Source organism: Centropristis striata, chromosome 22, assembly GCF_030273125.1.
Source record: "Centropristis striata isolate RG_2023a ecotype Rhode Island chromosome 22, C.striata_1.0, whole genome shotgun sequence".
Taxonomy (NCBI): domain Eukaryota; kingdom Metazoa; phylum Chordata; class Actinopteri; order Perciformes; family Serranidae; genus Centropristis; species Centropristis striata.
Genome location: NC_081538.1, coordinates 23,467,744 through 23,486,441, shown reverse-complemented (window position 1 = coordinate 23,486,441; position 18,698 = coordinate 23,467,744). Strand labels below are relative to the sequence as shown.

The following is an 18,698-nucleotide window of genomic DNA, read 5'->3' as shown; positions in this document are numbered from 1 at the left end:
CCTCGACATTTTTTTTGCAGTACTTGAGTAAATGTACTTAGTTACTAATAGGTGGTGGACTGTGCTGCCTTTATCGTGCCATTTGTGTATTTTTTTTTGCAGAAAAAGCTGCTGTTTCTGTGCAAACAATGGCAGGTTATGAGATATTATGAGGATGGAGGTAGATTAATCCCTCTCCCAACCACTCCCAACATATCTCTCTCGCTCTCCCCTTCTCTCTCTCTCTTCCTCTCTCTCTCTCTCTCTCTCTCTCTCTCTCTCTCTCTCTGTGATGCTGCAGCTCTTGTAGTCTCTCCAGTCTCCAGTAAACAGCAGTCATGGCGACAGTGGTCCAACCGCTCTCTCTGGATCGAGGTAAGGCGCTCGGAGCTTTGCATTTTCTGCTTGTCATCTGAGGCTTTTTTTCTTTTTTTGTGCGTGTGTGTAAAACTTCAGCTAGGACCTGGCAACCCGGTTGTAGAGCCAGGTGTTTGTGCACGACTCGGATTTCCTACAGATTGTTTCCACGGCTCGTTATCCGCTCGAGCTATTCTAAATAAAAACCGTGCAGCCTCTCTCCGTGCATTTTGCAGAATGGAGCGCTCGCTTCCTCCGTTAAGCTCCTCACGGGCTCATACATGAATCCACCTTCATCTATTTGACAAATGGAGACCCTCACACGGCTTACAGTGTGTTACGTTTATTCCCATCTATATTATGTAACCCCCTCGGTCATATTATCCCGTTACAGCTCGCTTTTTTCCCTTCTCTCCATGCGTAAATCTAAAGCCCTCTCTTTGGCACTTTGTGATATAGGAGGCAACTTTTGTATTTGAATTGTGCAGGTGCAAGCCAGCACAGGTTGGTGCCTGCTTTCGTAGTAAATGTGAGCATTTGTGCACTTGTTGGAAACACACAGGGTGCAAAAGCAAATTGCAGTTAAAGCCTATAATGACATGTATTTAGATGGCAGCCTTTTCTGCTAATGCACCACAGGTAGTGTTTACTAAGAGCTCAGATGATTGTTGACCATGTGACTTAAACACACATTTCTGCATTCACTGACCTCATTCATGTTGTAGTAATGCCTCCAGGATGAAATTGTGCATAATTTACATTTGTTTTACTCCCTATTGAAGAAAAGAGCTGCTATATTGCATTTAAGGATATTGTACAGATGCCCAGGAATACCCTGAAGCCCCCTTTTTGTAATTTCATCTGGGTAATTTTATGACAAAATGTTTAACATACATGCTTAAACTTCTTAAAGAAAGCAGCTGATATCTTATATACATGTTAGGACAATACTACAGCAGATTTAAAGTCCCTTTAATAATAATAATAATTATATATATATATATATATATATATATATATATATATATATATATATATATATATATATGTATAATAGTAGGCTATTTTATACAGATTTTTAACACAAAATGTTCCATGTACGTACGTGCTTGAGAGGCTCAAACTCCTCAAAGAAAAAGAGCTGCTATCCTACAAAATATGTTAAGTTATTGTAAAGATGCTAAAGCAGGCTTTAAAGTGCCCTTAATAATGCCATAGATGTAACACTGGGAGATTTTAATACAAAATGTCCCATGTACATGCTTGAGAAGCACTGACTCACTTCAAAATCCCTTTACTTTCTTGTTAAAAGTGCCTATTTTTAGATCACAAGTGAACAATTCCCAGTCTTATTCCGACCAAATGCATATCCACTGGTGAAATGTAATATTGCGCAAGCCTTGCATGGGAAATGGATGCTGTCAAATATAGAGAAAGAGGAGCTATTTCCTCTGTGCCAAGTAAAGCAAGCATCAGCTCCCCAGTCACTTCCAAAGCCACAGGAGGTGACTATAAATACACTTTATCTGGTGGGAGCGTGAATGATTGTGGAGGAATTAATCTGACTGGTGTCACTTGTTCTGTGGGATCCAAGTAATTAGCAACAATTGATCATTTTCTGCTATTAAAATTAGATTTTCTTCTCCTCCCCATGCCGTTTGTTCTTCACTAAAGTTTAATGCTTGTGGGCAGTCAAGCTTTTATTGATGCACAATCTGCTGGGTGCAGAAGTGCTTTACCATGCAGAGTTAATGAAATGAGCCTAAGATTGCAGCAGGCAAACAGATAAACAATACAACCCAAGCCAACTCATCCTATAGAATTATAGAAAAGGGCTTAGCTGTGCTGATAAACAAGCTTTGATAAACACTGAGGCCAAGAGGAATGTATTCCATCTTGGTAAAATGTCAGCATTCAGCCTTATCTGATCTCAGTCATTTGCTGGGGCAGGGATTCAGACGTGACCTCAGCGTGTATGCAGCGAGCATTGATCCATATTCGCATGCTGTGGCATGATTTCGACCAGTCAGCGGCTGGCAGCTGTAATGGCAGGAGCAGTTATAATGATAGTTTCGCACAGGAGCCGTCACACAGAAAGAGAGAGAGAGGGAGACATTACTGCCTCTCTCTCTCTTTTTTTCAGCTGCTGCCACTTTGCCGAAAACACTGTAATTGCTAATGAAAAGGTAGCGTCGTCTCGTGCGGGGAGTAGGCTTTAGCTGCTGAGTTGGTGAGTTTGTCAAACACACGCTGGGAGGAAACAGATAGAGATGTTCATTTCCAGAGCTCCCACTTGGCTTGTTGGGTCACAGCAGGATGAAAAGATCTTACATCACTGGCCTTCCTGTTATTGTCGTAGGAAATGACTGTGATAAGAAAGCTCCAGCTCCCTATCAAGAACAATGGATTTGAACCTCCCTGAATATTTTATAAAAACCAGGCTGAGTTCTCTGTGGAGCTGGCATTTCACCACAAATTGGCAAGTCTCAGAGATGACAGGCTTCCTGATATGAAACAGTGAGATCAGAGGCCATCCTGGGTGAATCTCAGTCGCCTTCGGTCAAGGAATTTTGGGAGAAACGTGCAGAGAATGAGTGACCAGGGCTGGGGAGAATGGTGACTAAGTTAGGGCGCAGTTACATAATTGCTACTACTGTTTGCTTAATTAAAAGTCAGGGCTCACATATGGTGTTATCAGTTGATTTCATGACCACTACAGCTAAAAGTCAGAAGGAGATTTCAGTTCAGCTTCAGTTGTTTTCAGTGAGCTTGGAATTTTCCCCCCTTCTCAAGCACATAATGAGCATATTATTACTCTTAAGTGTCATGTTTAACTACATCACAAGTAATTAAGATTAGTTTTGAGATTAAGATTCCCTACTTAGTCTGTGTAGGTCCATTTTATCTATATGACCACATTGTTGTGTCTTAAATTAGTTTCATGTTCCAAAACAAATCCAAAAGCAAATGGTTTGATCTTCTAGCCTTGCTAATATTAGCATAGAGAAATTGTAGCCAGCAGGGGCTAACGCTAAGTTAGCTGGCACGTTAGCTAAGGTCCTCAACTTATTTTGTGACCATTTGCAAAATGGTACATTTAATTTACATTTAATGAATTGTCCCAGAGAACATCAGTAACTTCAAACAAGTAGAATTTGGAATACGCTAGTTAACGTTTAACATCTAATAACATCAAGCTAACGTTCGTCCAAACTGTGATGGCAAGCGTTCGCTAAATCAAAAACAACTCAACCATATCAGACTAATTAGCCATCCCAAGCTTGACATATTGTCATAAAAGTCAGTAATGATATCATAGAGATTTCAGAGATTTTTAACCAAAAATCACACCAAAAAGTGAGAAGTTTGTTCCCCAGAATTACACTACTTTTGATATGGAACACTGCATGCTAACATTTGCTAATTAGCACTAAATGCGCAGTAGCCTAAACCTGAGACTGAGGGGAAAGTAATTCTTTTTGCTGCTTTTTGCTCACAAACCCAATTATTGGACAACTTATTGGCAAATTTCATGGCAATCCATCCAACAGTTGTCAAGATATTTTACTCAATAACCACAAATGTCAACCTCATGATGGCACTGTAGGAAAAAATGGGGAGATCACAGAAGTCACTAGGCTTTTTATGCTTTTTTAGGATCGGGAATGTCTGTGCAAAGTTTCATGGCAATGCATTAAATAGTTAAGATGCTTAAGTGGTGGACTAACTGATCAACAATGGTGCTGCTAGCATGGTGGCTAAAAACATCAATTTCATAGAAAATAGCCATCCAAAAAGCTGTGAAAAAGGATGGATGACAATTATTAGCATCTAAAGTATATTAAGACTCAAAGCCTGCATATCTACATCCCATAATCAGAGCATTAAAATGCTAGAGTGTGCATCAGTGTATGACGAAAAGAAAACTGCAGTAAGTAATATCAGCCTTTCAACGTGTTACATTATCTACAGTGCTTCTGCTTCAGTTGTTGGCTTCTGCAATTTCCCAGAATGACCTTTGATCACACCGAAATACAGCTGTAACCTTGTTGCATTCATGTGCTGGTTATATAGATAGAAAGAGAGAGCGGTGCTTTTGGAAGGGCATGAAAGTGACTTGATAAAAGTTGGGTCTTGCTCTTTTCACAGAATGCAACAAGCTGCATCATTTTCTGTCTTACAGAGGCTAGTTTGACTGTTGATAAAACACTTTTCTGTACAGTGCATGCCTCCCTGTGAGGCTGTCGAACATCACTTCAAAATGGCAACTCTAGAAAGAAGCCGTCGCTCCTTCAAGTGTGACTCCTTTTGGTTTTCTTCCCCTCTGTGTGTCAAGGTTTGGTGGAGTCTCTGTACAGTTTGCGGCTCACTGTAATAGACTGAAAGGAATATCTGCAGCACACTACTGCCCCAGTCCTTGTTTTCCCTCTGAGAGATCATGGCGAGTTCACTGATTTGAGGCCAGACCTTATTCCCATCACATGCTCGCAGTCACACCAGAGATTTGAAGGATTAGAGGGTTGCTGGCAAGCTGACGTCACTCATAGCTGTTGACATATCAACACAAAGCCTTTTAATGCAGAAATAAAGATTGTTAGAGTAAATGTGTTGGAGGGAGACTTGTCCAAGGACACCCAGGTCAAAGTGGGTGAGGTGGCAGATGGGCTTTTTATTCCAGCATGCATGCCATTCCAGATAGTATCTTAAGGTACAAAGGTACAACGGTAGGTAGGAGTGGAGACAGAGGAAGGTCATTTAAATATGAGTTTGAGTTGATCACGACTGCATGCCTCAATTAGCTCAGCCTCTGATCTGGCCTGTTTATTTACATCACTGCAGTTTTGTCAGAACTGAACATCTAAGTGCTGAAAATGATTTATACTCAGTTCTGCTGCTGTTATAAATCGGCTAATTGTACCAGAAAGCTTCCCGACAAGCTGACTAATAGCTGTTGATTTGTCAAACACAGCTTCTTTTCATATAGAAATAAAAGTTCTTGGAGAAATTGTCTTGGAGGGACAGAGTTGTTAAGGGCACGACGAACACTCAAGACTCAGATCAAAGTGGAGGTGGCAGGACATTTATTCTAGCATGTATGACATCACAGATAGCATCTCCTGGGGTAAAAAAAGGTAGAAGTGGAGTCAGAGGAAGGTCATTTAAGGGCAATTTGTCACTCATAGCCATTGATATCTCAAATGACATCCTTTTAAAACACAAATAATGGTTCTTAGAGTGATCATCTTGGAGGGATACTTGGCAGCAGAGTTGCAAGGGTCATGAAGAGGTCATATTGGAGGTAGCAGGTGGTAAGACATTTTCACAACCTTTTTTTCCCAGCATACACGCCATTCTAGATAGCATCTCTAAAGGTACAAAGGAAGGAGATAGAGGAAGGTCATTGAAGGAGAATTTGTCACTCGTAGCTATTGATCTCAGCTCACCTTCTTTTTAAACAGAAATAAAGATTCCTGGAGTAATTCTCTTGGAGGGAATCTTGGCAGCAGAGTTTTTCAAGGGCACTTTGGGGTCAGAGGAAAGTCATTTGAGGAGAATTTGTCACTTGTAGCCATTGAAATAGCTCAACCCAGCTCCTTTTAATATAGCAATAAAGATTCCTGGAGTAATTGGAGTCTTGGAGGGACACTTGGCAGCAAGACCATGGTCAAAGAGCAGGTGGCAGGTGGAAAGGCCTTTTCAGGACATTTTATTCTAACAAGCATGGCATCCCAGATGCTTATTAATCACTGCTGTTTTGTCAAAACTACACTTTTAAATGCTGAAAATTGACAAATTGTACCAGAAAGCTTGCTGACAAGCTGACTCATAGCTGTTGATATGTCAACCTAGCTCTTTTTAGTGCAGAAACAAAGGAGTGATAGTCTTGGAGAGATAGAAGTGGAGATGACACATGGCCTTTTCAGGATGTTTTATTCAAGCATGCATGGCATCCAAGATAGCATCTCTCAAGGTACAATGGAAGGAGTGGAGTCAGAGGAAGGTCATTTAAGGATAATTTATCACTTAAAGCCATTGATATCTCAACTTAGATCCTTTTAATACCAAAACAAAGGTTCCTGGAGTAATTGTGTTGGGCGAAAGCTTGGCAGCAGAGTTTCCAAGGACACAAACGACAAGCAGGTCAAAGTGGAGGTGGCAGGACATTTATTCCATCTTGTATGGCATCACAGATAGCATCTCTCAAGGTACAAAGTGAGGAGTGGAGTCAGAGGAAGGTCATTTGAGGAGAATTTGTCCCTCATAGCCAGTGATATCTTAACCCAGCTCCGTTAAATACAGAAATAAAGGTTCTTAGAGTGATCGTCTTGGAGGGACACTTGGCAGCAGAGTTTCCAAGGGCACTTGGGGGTTGGAGGAAGGTAATTTGAGGAGAAGTTTTCACTCATAGCCATTGATATCTCAACCAAGCTCCTTTTAAACAGAAATAAAGTTCTCAACCAAGCTCCTTTTAAACAGAAATAAAGTTTATTTTAGTAAGTGGAAACTTGGAAGGAAACTTGATGACAGAGTTTCCAAGGGCACAGAGGACACTTTGGAGTCAGAGGAAGGACATTTGAGGAGAATTTGTCACTCATAGCCATTGATATCTCAACCAAGCTTTTCAAACAGAAATACTGTTCTTGGAGTAATTATCTTGGAAGGAAACTTGGTGGCAGAGTTTCCAAGGGCACAGAGGACACTTTGGGGTTAGAGGAAGGTAATTTGATAGCCGTTGATATCTCAACCAAGCTCCTTTTAATATAAAAATAAAGGTTCTTAGAGTTATTGTCTTGGAGGGACAAGACCAGGGTCAGAGTGGAGGTGACAAGGACATTTTAGTACCCTTTATTCTAGCATGTATATGACATCACATATAGCATCTCACAGGTAGTAAAAGGTAAAAGTGGAGTCAGAGGAAGTCATTTAAGGAGAATTTGTCACCCATAGATGTCTCAACCCAGCTCCCTTTAATACAGCAATAAAGGTTCTTAGAGTGATCGTCTTGGAGAGACAGTTGACAGCAGAGTTGCCAAGGACACAAAGAACACAAAAGTCAAAGTGGAGGTGGCACATGGCCTTTTCATGACCTTTTACTCTAGCATGCATGGCATCCCAGATAGATCCCTCTAGGTACAAAGGAAGGAGTGGAGTCAGGAAGGTCATTTGAGGAGAATTTGTCACTCATAGCTACTGATGTCTCAACTCACCGCCTAGAAATAAAGGTTCTAAGACTAATTGTTTGGTGGGCCACTGTCCAGTAATTAGAGAGGATGAAGAAGACAATAAGTGGGATGTTTTCGGTCTCTGCTCTCACCACAGGCTCCCACAGGGGCCATTAGCCCTCAAGGAGTGATTTATTTGTCGTGCTTCGAGGGGATCGTCGCAGTAGGGCAAATTAGAGCTAATTCTCTTGGCATGGGACTTGTTTGGTAAAACTCTGCCGTCCCATTTTACTCATTCGGAGTGTGATTATTCCAGTTATTATGGCCGGAATTAGCAGCAGAGTCGCCAAGGGCAGCAAGGACGCCCAGGTCAAAGTGGCGGTGGCAGATGGCAAGGCCTTTTCAGGACATTTTTATTCCAGCATGCATGGCATCCCAGATAGCATCTCTCAGGGTATTAAAGGTAGGAGTGGAGCCAGAGGAAGGTCATTTAAGGGAGAGTTTTGAAAAGAGGATCTTCAGGTTTCAGAGATTTAATCACGACCGCATGCTTTAATGAGCTCAGCCTCTGAACGGGTGCGTGTTTATTTACATCGCCGCAGTTCTGTCAAAACTGCACTTCTAAGTGCTGCAAATGAGTTACGCTCAGTTCTGCCACTGTTATAAAATTGACTAATTGTAACAGGAAACTGGAGCACTGCCCAGTCAGAGCACATCCACACGACAATGCTGCGGAGCCTCGTCGAGCGCTGAAGCCTTCATTACGTGTCACTGTGGCTTTGTTCGGCTCTGTGCCTTTTCTCTAATCAGCAAATGATGAGGATGACCTTTTTTAGTCACGGGCTGATGTTAGAGGAGCTCAGGGGAAATGAGTTTGCAGAATACAGTGCCACACAGACAATGACGGCCGTAATAGTTTTATGCCACCTTTCTTTTTTTGCATTGAATTTTATTATTCTCTTAAAGAAAGATATGAAAACAATAAACTTCAAAAGGCCTTTCTGTGTGCAGATAATGAATGTGTGATGAGGTAAGCATAAGTCTCTTTGTGATAAGATTACATAATATTTTGTTCATCATGATTTTAAAAGCTAGTTATAATGAGAGAGAACTTTTTCGTCAAATATGTGACTTGTTATGTAAGAAGTCATAACTGATTCAACACTTTACTGATTAAAAAATACACTTTGTTACAGGAAAAAGACTCAATTTGAAGCTCTTAATCCACTTTTTTTTATTTTTGTAAAGTTAGGGCTTTAACGAATAGTTTAAAGTGTTAAAGCTTAATTTATATCCTTGATATTCAAAGTCTCAGGGGAAAGATTGACAATATGCTATTTCTTCCATGCATTTCTATTTTTATGTCTTCGTCTTCATGGATTATGCGTGAAAGAAAGCTATTATTGATGTATGATTCATACACGAGAGTGATTCATCTCTGATTCACTTGAATAAAGATACCAGCATGCATGCTATTCTTGCCATCCCCGTTGAATGCTCATGCACGTGTGTGTTGTTATAAACTGGTTTATTGATACAGGACCATTGCATTTGATGTCTTAAATGGACTGAGAAATAATTGTGCTCATCTGTATGTGATGGGTTAATCGCTGCTGATGAGGACATCATCTGTGTTTAGTTTAGTGTTCATATATTTGTGTGTTTTTAGGCTGTTTGGCTATTTGATCAAGTACATTTACTCAAGTACTGTACTTAAGTAAAATCTTAAGGTACTTGTACTTGACTATTTCCATTTTATGTAACTTTATACTTCTACTTTACTACATTTTAGAGCCAAATATTGTAGTTTTTACTTCATTACATTTAGCCGACAGCTTTAGTTACTTTTCAGGTCGAGATTTAACATAAAAACATGATACATTTAACGATAAGATTAAAGACTTTTTGAAAAAAAAAAGAAAAGAAACCTCATAATAGTTTATTAAGTAGTTAAAATGAGCCCTATCTTTACAATGTTGTCATATACAGTACAACAATCTGAGTGGGGCCATTCTGCATAACGAGAACTTTTACTTTTAAGTACATTTTGATGCTGATACTTTAAGTTTTGATTGCAGAACTTTTACTCCGAGTGAAGTAATTCTGCAGGGTGGCATTAGTACTTTTATTGAAGTAAGGGATCTGAATACTACCTCAGCCACTGGATCTGTGTCTTATTTGTGTAGAATATAGTCCGTCACTCTGTAGAGCATACTGTGACCTGCTGTAGGTGGCCGTATGATTTTTTTTGGTGATGATGGGATTTAAAGCCAATTTGACAGTGAAATTACAATTTCCAAGTCATGATGATGATGCCTAGGGCCCAAAATTACATTTTCCCATATACTCTTACATTGGGAAATATGAGTCTGTTCGGTAAATTCAATTAGGAATTGTTTAAAATAATGGTACTGTACTATACGGAATGTCAATAGGCTACAAACAAAAACAACTTAAAACTTAAAAACAAAAGATTAAAAACAATGAAACTTAAATTCTTCCAAAATAAAGCAATACTCATTTGCTGTTCCACAGGTTTGAAGGACAACAGGATGTCTCCTCTGGCTCAGTATGGAGGCTACAACTTCAATCTGTCTATCCAAACATGGCTGTATGAAGAGAAGTGTAATCAGTGTTTGAGACAGGGCTCCATTCACTCCTATGCAATTTGCTCAGTGGTGCATGAAGCCAAAGAAGTTCTACTTCTACGTGCATAAAAATACCTGAGTCTTCTATTCCTCTTCTACATCTGTAGGGCCCATAGAGTAAGCGCACTAGAGACTTAATGAAGATTAAAAGTGATTTAATCATACGGTTCCTCTTGACTTTCCAAATCTTACCGGACCAAATTGATTTAAAAAATAGTGTATCCACTGATTTACAGACTTCTTTTTCCCATCGAAGAGTATATGGTATATATAATTTAAAAACATTAAATTCTGCGCTCCTCAGTCCAACTGTGAAGCCATGATTGATTCTGCTGAGACGAACAGTCACGTGACAAATATTCACTGAAAATTTAACAAAACTGCAGGGTGTTTACACAGATCTGAGAGGAGAGGACAGGAGAGGCTGAGAGGTTGTAAAAATGCAAATAGTTCAATTTGTATAGCGTGTGGAGACATATTTTATTCCCCAATATTCCCGACACTTGTGGGCACTTGGAAAAGTGTTGTATATTTAAATTCCTTATTCCAATTTATCATAGAAAATGTAATTTTGGGCCCCACAGCATCATCAACATGACCTGGAAATTGTAATTCCACTGTCAAATTGGCTTTAAATCCCATCATCTCCAAAAACAAATCTTATACAATATTACAAGATCTCTCCTTGGACATATTTCTGCCATTGCACAGTATATACAACCATATTGAACAACCCTATTGTGATGTTTGCTTTTCATACTCATGCAGAGGTTTGATTTGGCCATTAAGTGGTTATTATGTATCAGATGTGGTGACATAAAGCCAGCAGGCCTAAATTCTTGCAGCTATGAATGTTTGCAATATGAGTCACAGTCATGCTCCGCTTGCTGCACACAAAAGGAGGCACACTGTATTGTGAGACGGTCTAGCAGCATTCTAACAGCAAGTATATTCATTAAGGAAAATTGATTTATGGCAAAGTAAATAACTAATTTAATCAGATGAATCAGTTCCTTCAAATTGAGGATTAAGTTAAAGGAATTTCACAATTTCTTCCATAGTTAGTGAGAAAGCCTTTCCACAGCCTCCACAGAGAGAGAGAGAGAGAGGCAGGAGAACCTGTTGCACTCAATCCAAGTACAGTAGCAAACGCTCAGTAATTTTTCAATAAAAGTCAGAGTGGTTGAGCTCCATTAACATCGACTGTTTTCCTAGCTCGCCTGTTTCCCCTCACTTCCATCTGTGGCTTCAAATTGATGTCATAAGGTCATATTTTCGACACGGGAACTCAAGTGCTCTATATGTTTGCCGTTCAAGTGATTGTGAACACTGTTGCTCGGCAACTGACAAACAAAATGGATGTTGTCTTCCCACTCTTCTCGCACGGTAAACACATGAAGACACCAGAAGGATAAAACATGTTTATGCAGCTTGATGTGAAAAAAAGAGGAATATTGCATGAAAGTATTTTTTTAACCCTCTGAAGCCCACCGTTGCAGATTGAAACATATGTTTTCTTTAAAAGATCGCCGAAGATTCACCCTTTATCATAGAAGGAAACTGTAAAAACAGCCATTATCATTGAAATTTGAACTTTACAACAGTCTCTTAATGGATCAAAGGTAAAGAAAGTTCCAATTAGGAAAAGTAACCAAAAGGAAGCTTACAATTGTGATATTTATGTCAAAATCACATTATTTCTACATGTCTCATTTAAAACATTGCTAAATATAAATTGTTTGGAATAACTACATCCTGTTAAAAACATTAAATTCTGCACTCCTCATTGTATCTGTGAAGTTATGATTGATTCTGCTGAGAGAAACGTTCATGTGACAAATATTCACTGAAAATCAGACAGAACTGCAGGCTGTTTACACAGAGCTGAGGGGAGGGGACAGGAGAAGTTGGAAGTAGAGGTTGTAAAAATGCAAATAGTTCAATATGTTTATTATGTGGGGACCTCATTTTATTTTTACAATATTCCTGACACTTGTGGGTACTTGGAAAAGTATTGCATCCATAAATTCCATTTTATTCCAATTAAAAAAAAAAAAAAAAAATCATAGAAATTCAACTTGCATTTTTCTTATTTTCTTATTTATGTCATTAAATATTTGCTATTCTGCACAAAAGAGATTTCTGAGTTGTTCCTGCATCTAGCCATGATTATGCCGATTCCACAGAGGTACAGGACTTATATATTAAAACACCTTCTACTGATGGCATGAGAGCATTAATGTGGAGCGAACGGCAGAAGTAAAAATCTGTCGGCCGTATAAATATTACATTTAACATTAATGAGCAATATTGTGATTCCATCATGAGCACACAATAAAAACTTTGTTCAGAGAAAGTATTAGTAAAGTCCTGACAATGTCGTAATTAAAAAACTCGCATTAAACTTAGCTCATTTAATCATTAAGTATGCCTAATGAGAATGCCCTCATACTAAGTATAGCAGAGGGAAATTAACTGCTGACAGGATCTCCACCGGTGTCATCAACTCCTCAAAGACGTCCAAAGATGCTGTGAAATTACGACTCATGATTTTCATTTGCACGTTGCGATATATCTCGGTGTGTTTTTCCCGGAGCTTTTTTTCTTGGCAGATAATGAGAGAGAGAGAGAGAGATTTTTTTTTCCTTGTGTCACCGTGCTTTAAAAAAGAAATCCTCATTTAGATACAGCAGCATCAGCTCCCTTTTTTCTCCTCCTTTGGAGAAGAATCTGTCAAACTACACAGTGAGAATGACCTAATTGCATGCAGTCTGTTTGCTTCAGAGATATGCTAAATTTGGTAGACTTGCAGCTGTCAGCGAGGAGCATATATAGTTTTCACTGAGGCGGATGTAAAAAGGTGTACAGATGTTGCACACATCTGGTCCTACTGAATCCTCCGGAGCGCAAAACTGGAGGTCTCTGGGTTGAGATTAAAGTCAAAGCAGCACGATAAAGAACTTGAGGGCTGGACTTGATTTATCTTCACAGTATTTTCAAGGTACTTAATCAGGTATTTGCCTTTAAAACTTATCCTCCGCTATATCCCAGAGGCAAATATTGTTTTTTTAGCCGCACTACAATTGTTTAAGAGCTTTACCTACTTTTACAAATTTTTTTTTTACAAACTTTTACGATTTTTGTACATAAAATACATGGTTTTATAAAATGTGATGTTTTTTTGTGATTATTCAACTGTTTAAACAGCTGAAACTATTATTCAATTAATCAGTCAATTTGCAAAAGATTAATTTGCAACGATTTTGAATACTTTTTCATATCAAAAAACAATTCATGGTTTTGGCTTCATAAAAATTAGGATTTGCTGTTTTTTTTTCTTTTTAATAATTTTACTTTAAAAACTGTTTTAAAGGTTTTTTCTGTTGGTTTGAAACAAATATTGTGACAGTGTCACTTTTGGCATTTTTCACTATTTTTCGAGTTTTTACAAACCCAACAATCAGTAGATTAATGAGGAAAATAATCAGCAGAATTATCAGTAATAAAAAATAATCATTAGGTAATTTTTATTTTTAACACATTAAGTAATATTTCCTGATTATACTTACATGGATAATTGTACTTCAGTTACATTTTCAATGCAGGAAGTTTATTTGTAACAGAGTATTTTAACAGTCTGTTGAATGTACTTTTTCTTATGTAAAGGATCTGAATACTAATTTTCAGTGAAATAGGTAAGTGTGAAGTCCAGCAGTGGCTTAAGTACTTAAATATTTTACCTCTTTAGTAGCTCAGTCACACGGACTTACAGTATATATGCACAAGTGAGGCAAACAAGCAGGGTTTACTGTGTCCATGGTGAAAAGCCGGGGGTTGGGAACAGGCAGGACAAGAAGGCAAAGACATAACAAGACAGGCAGGCAGGCAGGGACAAGAATGCTCTGATGGCGAGCTGAGAGAGAGAACGGGCAGGTATAAATACTGAGGGATGATGAGACTGTTGGGAACAGCTGTGCAGCTGGGTGTGGCAGGTGATGATGAGAGGTGAGAAATGCTCGGATAACCACAGGGCAGAAATCAGGCTCGGGAATGTCACGAGAGTGAGGAGCTGCCAGATAATAACCGAGGTTAGAGGGGCATAACTAATATTTTTGTGTAACAATGTATCAAATGACTATACGTTCATTCATTTGTTATCCTTAACTGCTCATATGAATTCAGGTCTCGGGCTGGAGTCGATCTCAGCTGACATTGGGCGAGAGGCGGAGTACACCCTGGACAGACTATCACAGGGCAGACACAGGGACAGACAACCGTTCATGCTCTCATTCACTCCTATGGGCAACTTAGAGTCACCAATTTTACCTAAGCTGCATGTCTTTGGATTATGGGAGGAAGAACCCACGCTGACACAGGGAGAACATGCAAACTCCACACAAAAGATTCAAACCTGCGATCCTCTTGCTGTGAGGCGAAAGTGCTAACTACCTGTAGAAATTAAATGACTAGAATGGACGTTCCCATATGTATCAGCATAGCAGGATGGTTATAGTCGCCCTTCTATGTGTACAGTGCCATTGCAACCTGTTGTAGCAGGCTAACTTCTGCATAAACTTTCATATCAACGGACTTGTGCACTCTCCCAATGAACGGTGCCTGGCTCTGCCACCCGTTTGTTCAAGACAGTCCAAACTCTTTGCGTTTGTTGTTCCTGGTTGGTGGAACGCACTACCAGTTCCTACCAGAGCCGGGGCGTCCCTTTCTACCTTTAAAAAACTCAGAAGACCCAGCTCTTCAGAGAGTACCTTCTCTCCTAGCACCACACGACAACTCTACTCCTTAAATAATCTTCACTAGCACTTTTTGCTGCACTAATGGCTCTTATCGCACTATACCTTGATTGTTTCCCTTTTTCTGTAAGTTGTGTTGGATAAAAGCATCTGCTTAATGACTAAATGTAAGTCGCAGAGGAGGGATTTTGCAGTAATGACCAAACCAGTAGAAAAGAAGCATGGCGACAGAGACAGCCACCAAATGAGAAAAATTTTAGCAGCTTCATGCTTCACCCACAGCATAATTATATAACCAAATGAGTGGCATTACATCTTTGTTTGTCTCATTTTCTGTGACCAGTGAAGCATGAAAGTGTGGTGGAATTAGCATGCTAACTAGCCAACTAGCTGCTGGCTAGTTAGCTAGCTAGCTAGCTTCTTATTCAAACCACACTTTCATGCTTCACTGGTTACAGAAAATGAGCCGAATAGTTGGCCGGCACATCCAACTGTCCCTGTGAGTAACAGAGTGACCGTTACTTTGCTGGGAAGAGAGCGCACAGCTGCTCAGAGAGACAAGCTAACTGGCTAACTAGGCCGCACTCCGTCTACAAATTAGTGTGTGACAAACTTTACAGCCCCACTGACATTTCCTGACAGCGAAACAACTGACAACAGTGCCATTTTATTTTTAACTAGTCAAACAACCACAGCGAAAAGTTTTAATGATGGTATCATCAGCTGACTTCACTTTTCTCCCTAGCTCTCTTTTAGCGCATTGTTTGGTTTTATGGCTCAAAACCTTGTGATTTGCTTCCCTCTCAGCCAAAGAAAAAGCTCCTACACTATTACTCAGCAACAAACAGCAGGCAGACACAGTTAGCGACTAGCTGATGGACAAAGTGGAGCATTTAGAATCTAAAGAGCCAGATATTTCCCTCAGGAGTCACCGGAGATCCAAAACCAGCGCTAAAGGAGAGTCAATATTTAATTTACATTCATCAGGTGGCCGGAGACGCAGCTCCAAGTGAATGTTAATGCAGCTCTGTGTCTGCTGGATTGTATAAATAGGCAACTGTCTGCGAACAAGTTGGTCATAACAACTTTATGTGTGCACAGCTTGTTTTACGCTGCTTCCAAGTGGCCAAAAAAATCAGCAAATGCAGCAATACTGGCCAATATGACAGAAATAAATATTCAAATGTTCAAATTATCAACAATATTGTCTATATGACATGGTGGCAAATGTATGAGAAGTCACATCAAGTGTAAAATAATCAAATTTATGTTTATTGCAATCAGCTGTGCTTCATGCACGAAAAATATTTTGGTCACTGTACTGTGACCCATTCTCATGATCATGATATCTCAGGAATGTCGAAAGGGAATTTCTTTAAATCTGGCACAAACGTCCAGACTCACGGATGAACTTATTGGATTTTAAAAGGTCATAGGTCAAAAATCAAGGTCATGGTGACCTCAAAAAGTATTTATTTGGCCATAAATCAAGAATTCATATGCTATTTTACATTTTACATAAAATGTCTAGTATGATAAAATGCTGAATTAATGCCATTTTATATCCAAAGGTCAGCTTCACTTTTACATCATAATGATTTGCAAAAACATTTTTGTGGGCATTTATTAACACCAGAAAATCAGGAACAGAATGGGAGACTTTTGGTCAGCTACACTAGTCCTGGGTGCCCATCTTGATGCTGTGGGGATTGTATAGAATTTCTGAGCTGTCGGGTTGAAGATGTGTGTGTGAAGCATCCAATTTTTAGAAGTGTCTTTGAAGCAGCATCTATATTTGAAACACTGTCTGCTGTCATGACTTCATATGAGTCTAGAGAGGAATGGATGTAAACTGCAACTTGGCTGGTGGCAATTCTAGTTTTATTTAAGTTACCAGTAACTGTGCCTGCAAATAAATGAAACAGAGTGAAAAGCAGAAAGTGGCATCAAAAGAAAGTTTCTGTGTAAAATACAAGTACCCATAATACAATTGTTCCACCACTTATGAAGTCAGAAGTTATGTGAGAAGTATTTTGAAGGTGAATGGACTGCTCAGATACATAACCTTCAAAACAACTCATAACTCACTTGTTCAAAACTGCTTTCAATGTGTGAACAATGTTCATTTTAATAGTTTGTTTTTATTTTAACTGCATTTTAACTGTTTTAACTGTAAAGCGTTTTTGAGTACCCTGAAATGCGCCCTATAAATAAAATGTATTATTATTATTATTATTATTATTATTATTATTATTATTATTATTATTATTATTATTATTATCATTATTATTATTATTATTATGTTGGCTTAAAATCTGTGGTGGAAGTGGTATTCAAATTATCTACTAAAGTAAAAATAGAGCTACCACAGTGTGACAACACTCTGTTACAAGTAAAATCTCCATTCAAATGTTTACTTGAGTAAAAGTTTATGATTATTCGCACCAAAAGTAGAAGTGCTCATTATGCAGAATGACCTCTGGCAGTGATATATTGGGATTATCAATACTTTTGGTTTAGTGAATTTAACTATATCTAAATATTTTATAAGATCACAACATGTTTTTGTGTAAAGTAACCAATAACTACCTGTCAAATAAATGTATCAGGGTAAAAAGCATAAAGTGGCATCTAATGAAAGGTTTTTGTGTGAAATACAAGTCCCCTAAATACAAATGTTCCACCACTAATGAAGTCAGTCCTAATGCTGCCTTAAAATCTGTGGTGGAAGAAGCTTTCAGATGATTTACTGAAGTAAAAATAGTTATACCACAGTGTACGAATACTCTGTTACAAGTAAAGTCTCAATTCAAATGTTTACTTGATTAAAAATATATAGTATATAGTAAGTATTAGCTTAAAAATATGCATAAATGACCACAGGCAAAGTGCTTATTATGCTTAGTGAATCTAAGTATATCTTAGTATTTTATAAGGTCACACGTTCTGTTGTGTAAAGTAACCAATAACTATAGCTCTTAAGAGTCTGAAGTGTAATTATAAAGCGGGATAATATGAAAACAAGTGCTTGCTCTACACCACTGTTAAGATCTGTATAATTGCACGGCTTAAAATGCATTTTATTATTTATTCATGACATATTGTAAAAGTGTTAAATCCAGCGGTGCATGCTGTTATTGCACAGAGAGTTGGTTAGTCACAGGTGGGATCATATTGCCTGTATTCCCCTCCAGCTGAAGATATTCAGACTTTTGCATATAACAGTCACACTCTGTGGGTGTTGAGTGCACACTCAGTGTTATCTTCAGCTGTGTCAGCCTCTGAAGGTACAACACAACACGAGCGTGGTCTTTCACTGCCGTTACGTCAGCGAGTTCAAAGGGTCATCCAGGAGCTTTTTTTGTCCTCCCTCTCACTGCCAGACTATTAGGTAATGTAATATGTCATTTCACTGCACATCTGAATCTTTTCCTGTAAATTGATGCAACTTAGATGCCCTGCAGGCATTTTTGCTGCTGTAATGGAGCAAAATCACCTCTCAATGCCTCTTCCCCAGGGTTTTTTTTTTTTTTTTTTTCTTACACCTCTCTGATCAGTCACACAGGCTCATCTGACGTCCCACTTTCACATCAGGATTGCAGAGCAGTGGGGATTCGAGTGCACTCACGGGACACTTTTGCTTAAATCCGTGTGGCTCAGAGCTGAAGACACAAACAAAAGGGAGAGTATATTATGTGCGAGAACTAATCCAGCAGACATGTGCCAGTTTATCAGACCTGTTTTCATGCAACACTGAGATCATACTTTGATTTGTTTACACATTTTTCTCACCCCGGTGC

The 18,698-nt window shown here is 38.9% G+C and overlaps 1 protein-coding gene across 1 annotated transcript in view; it reads left to right on the top strand.

Moving 5' to 3' along the window:
- The first annotated feature begins 293 nt into the window (after nucleotides 1-293).
- The window catches only part of lin7a (lin-7 homolog A (C. elegans)), a 58,665-nt gene continuing 40,260 nt past the window's right edge, over nucleotides 294-18,698 (top strand). The window contains exon 1 of the mRNA XM_059325875.1: nucleotides 294-354. Coding sequence (XP_059181858.1) covers nucleotides 318-354 — 37 coding nt within the window. The 5' untranslated portion in view covers nucleotides 294-317. The remainder of the gene's footprint in view (nucleotides 355-18,698) is intronic.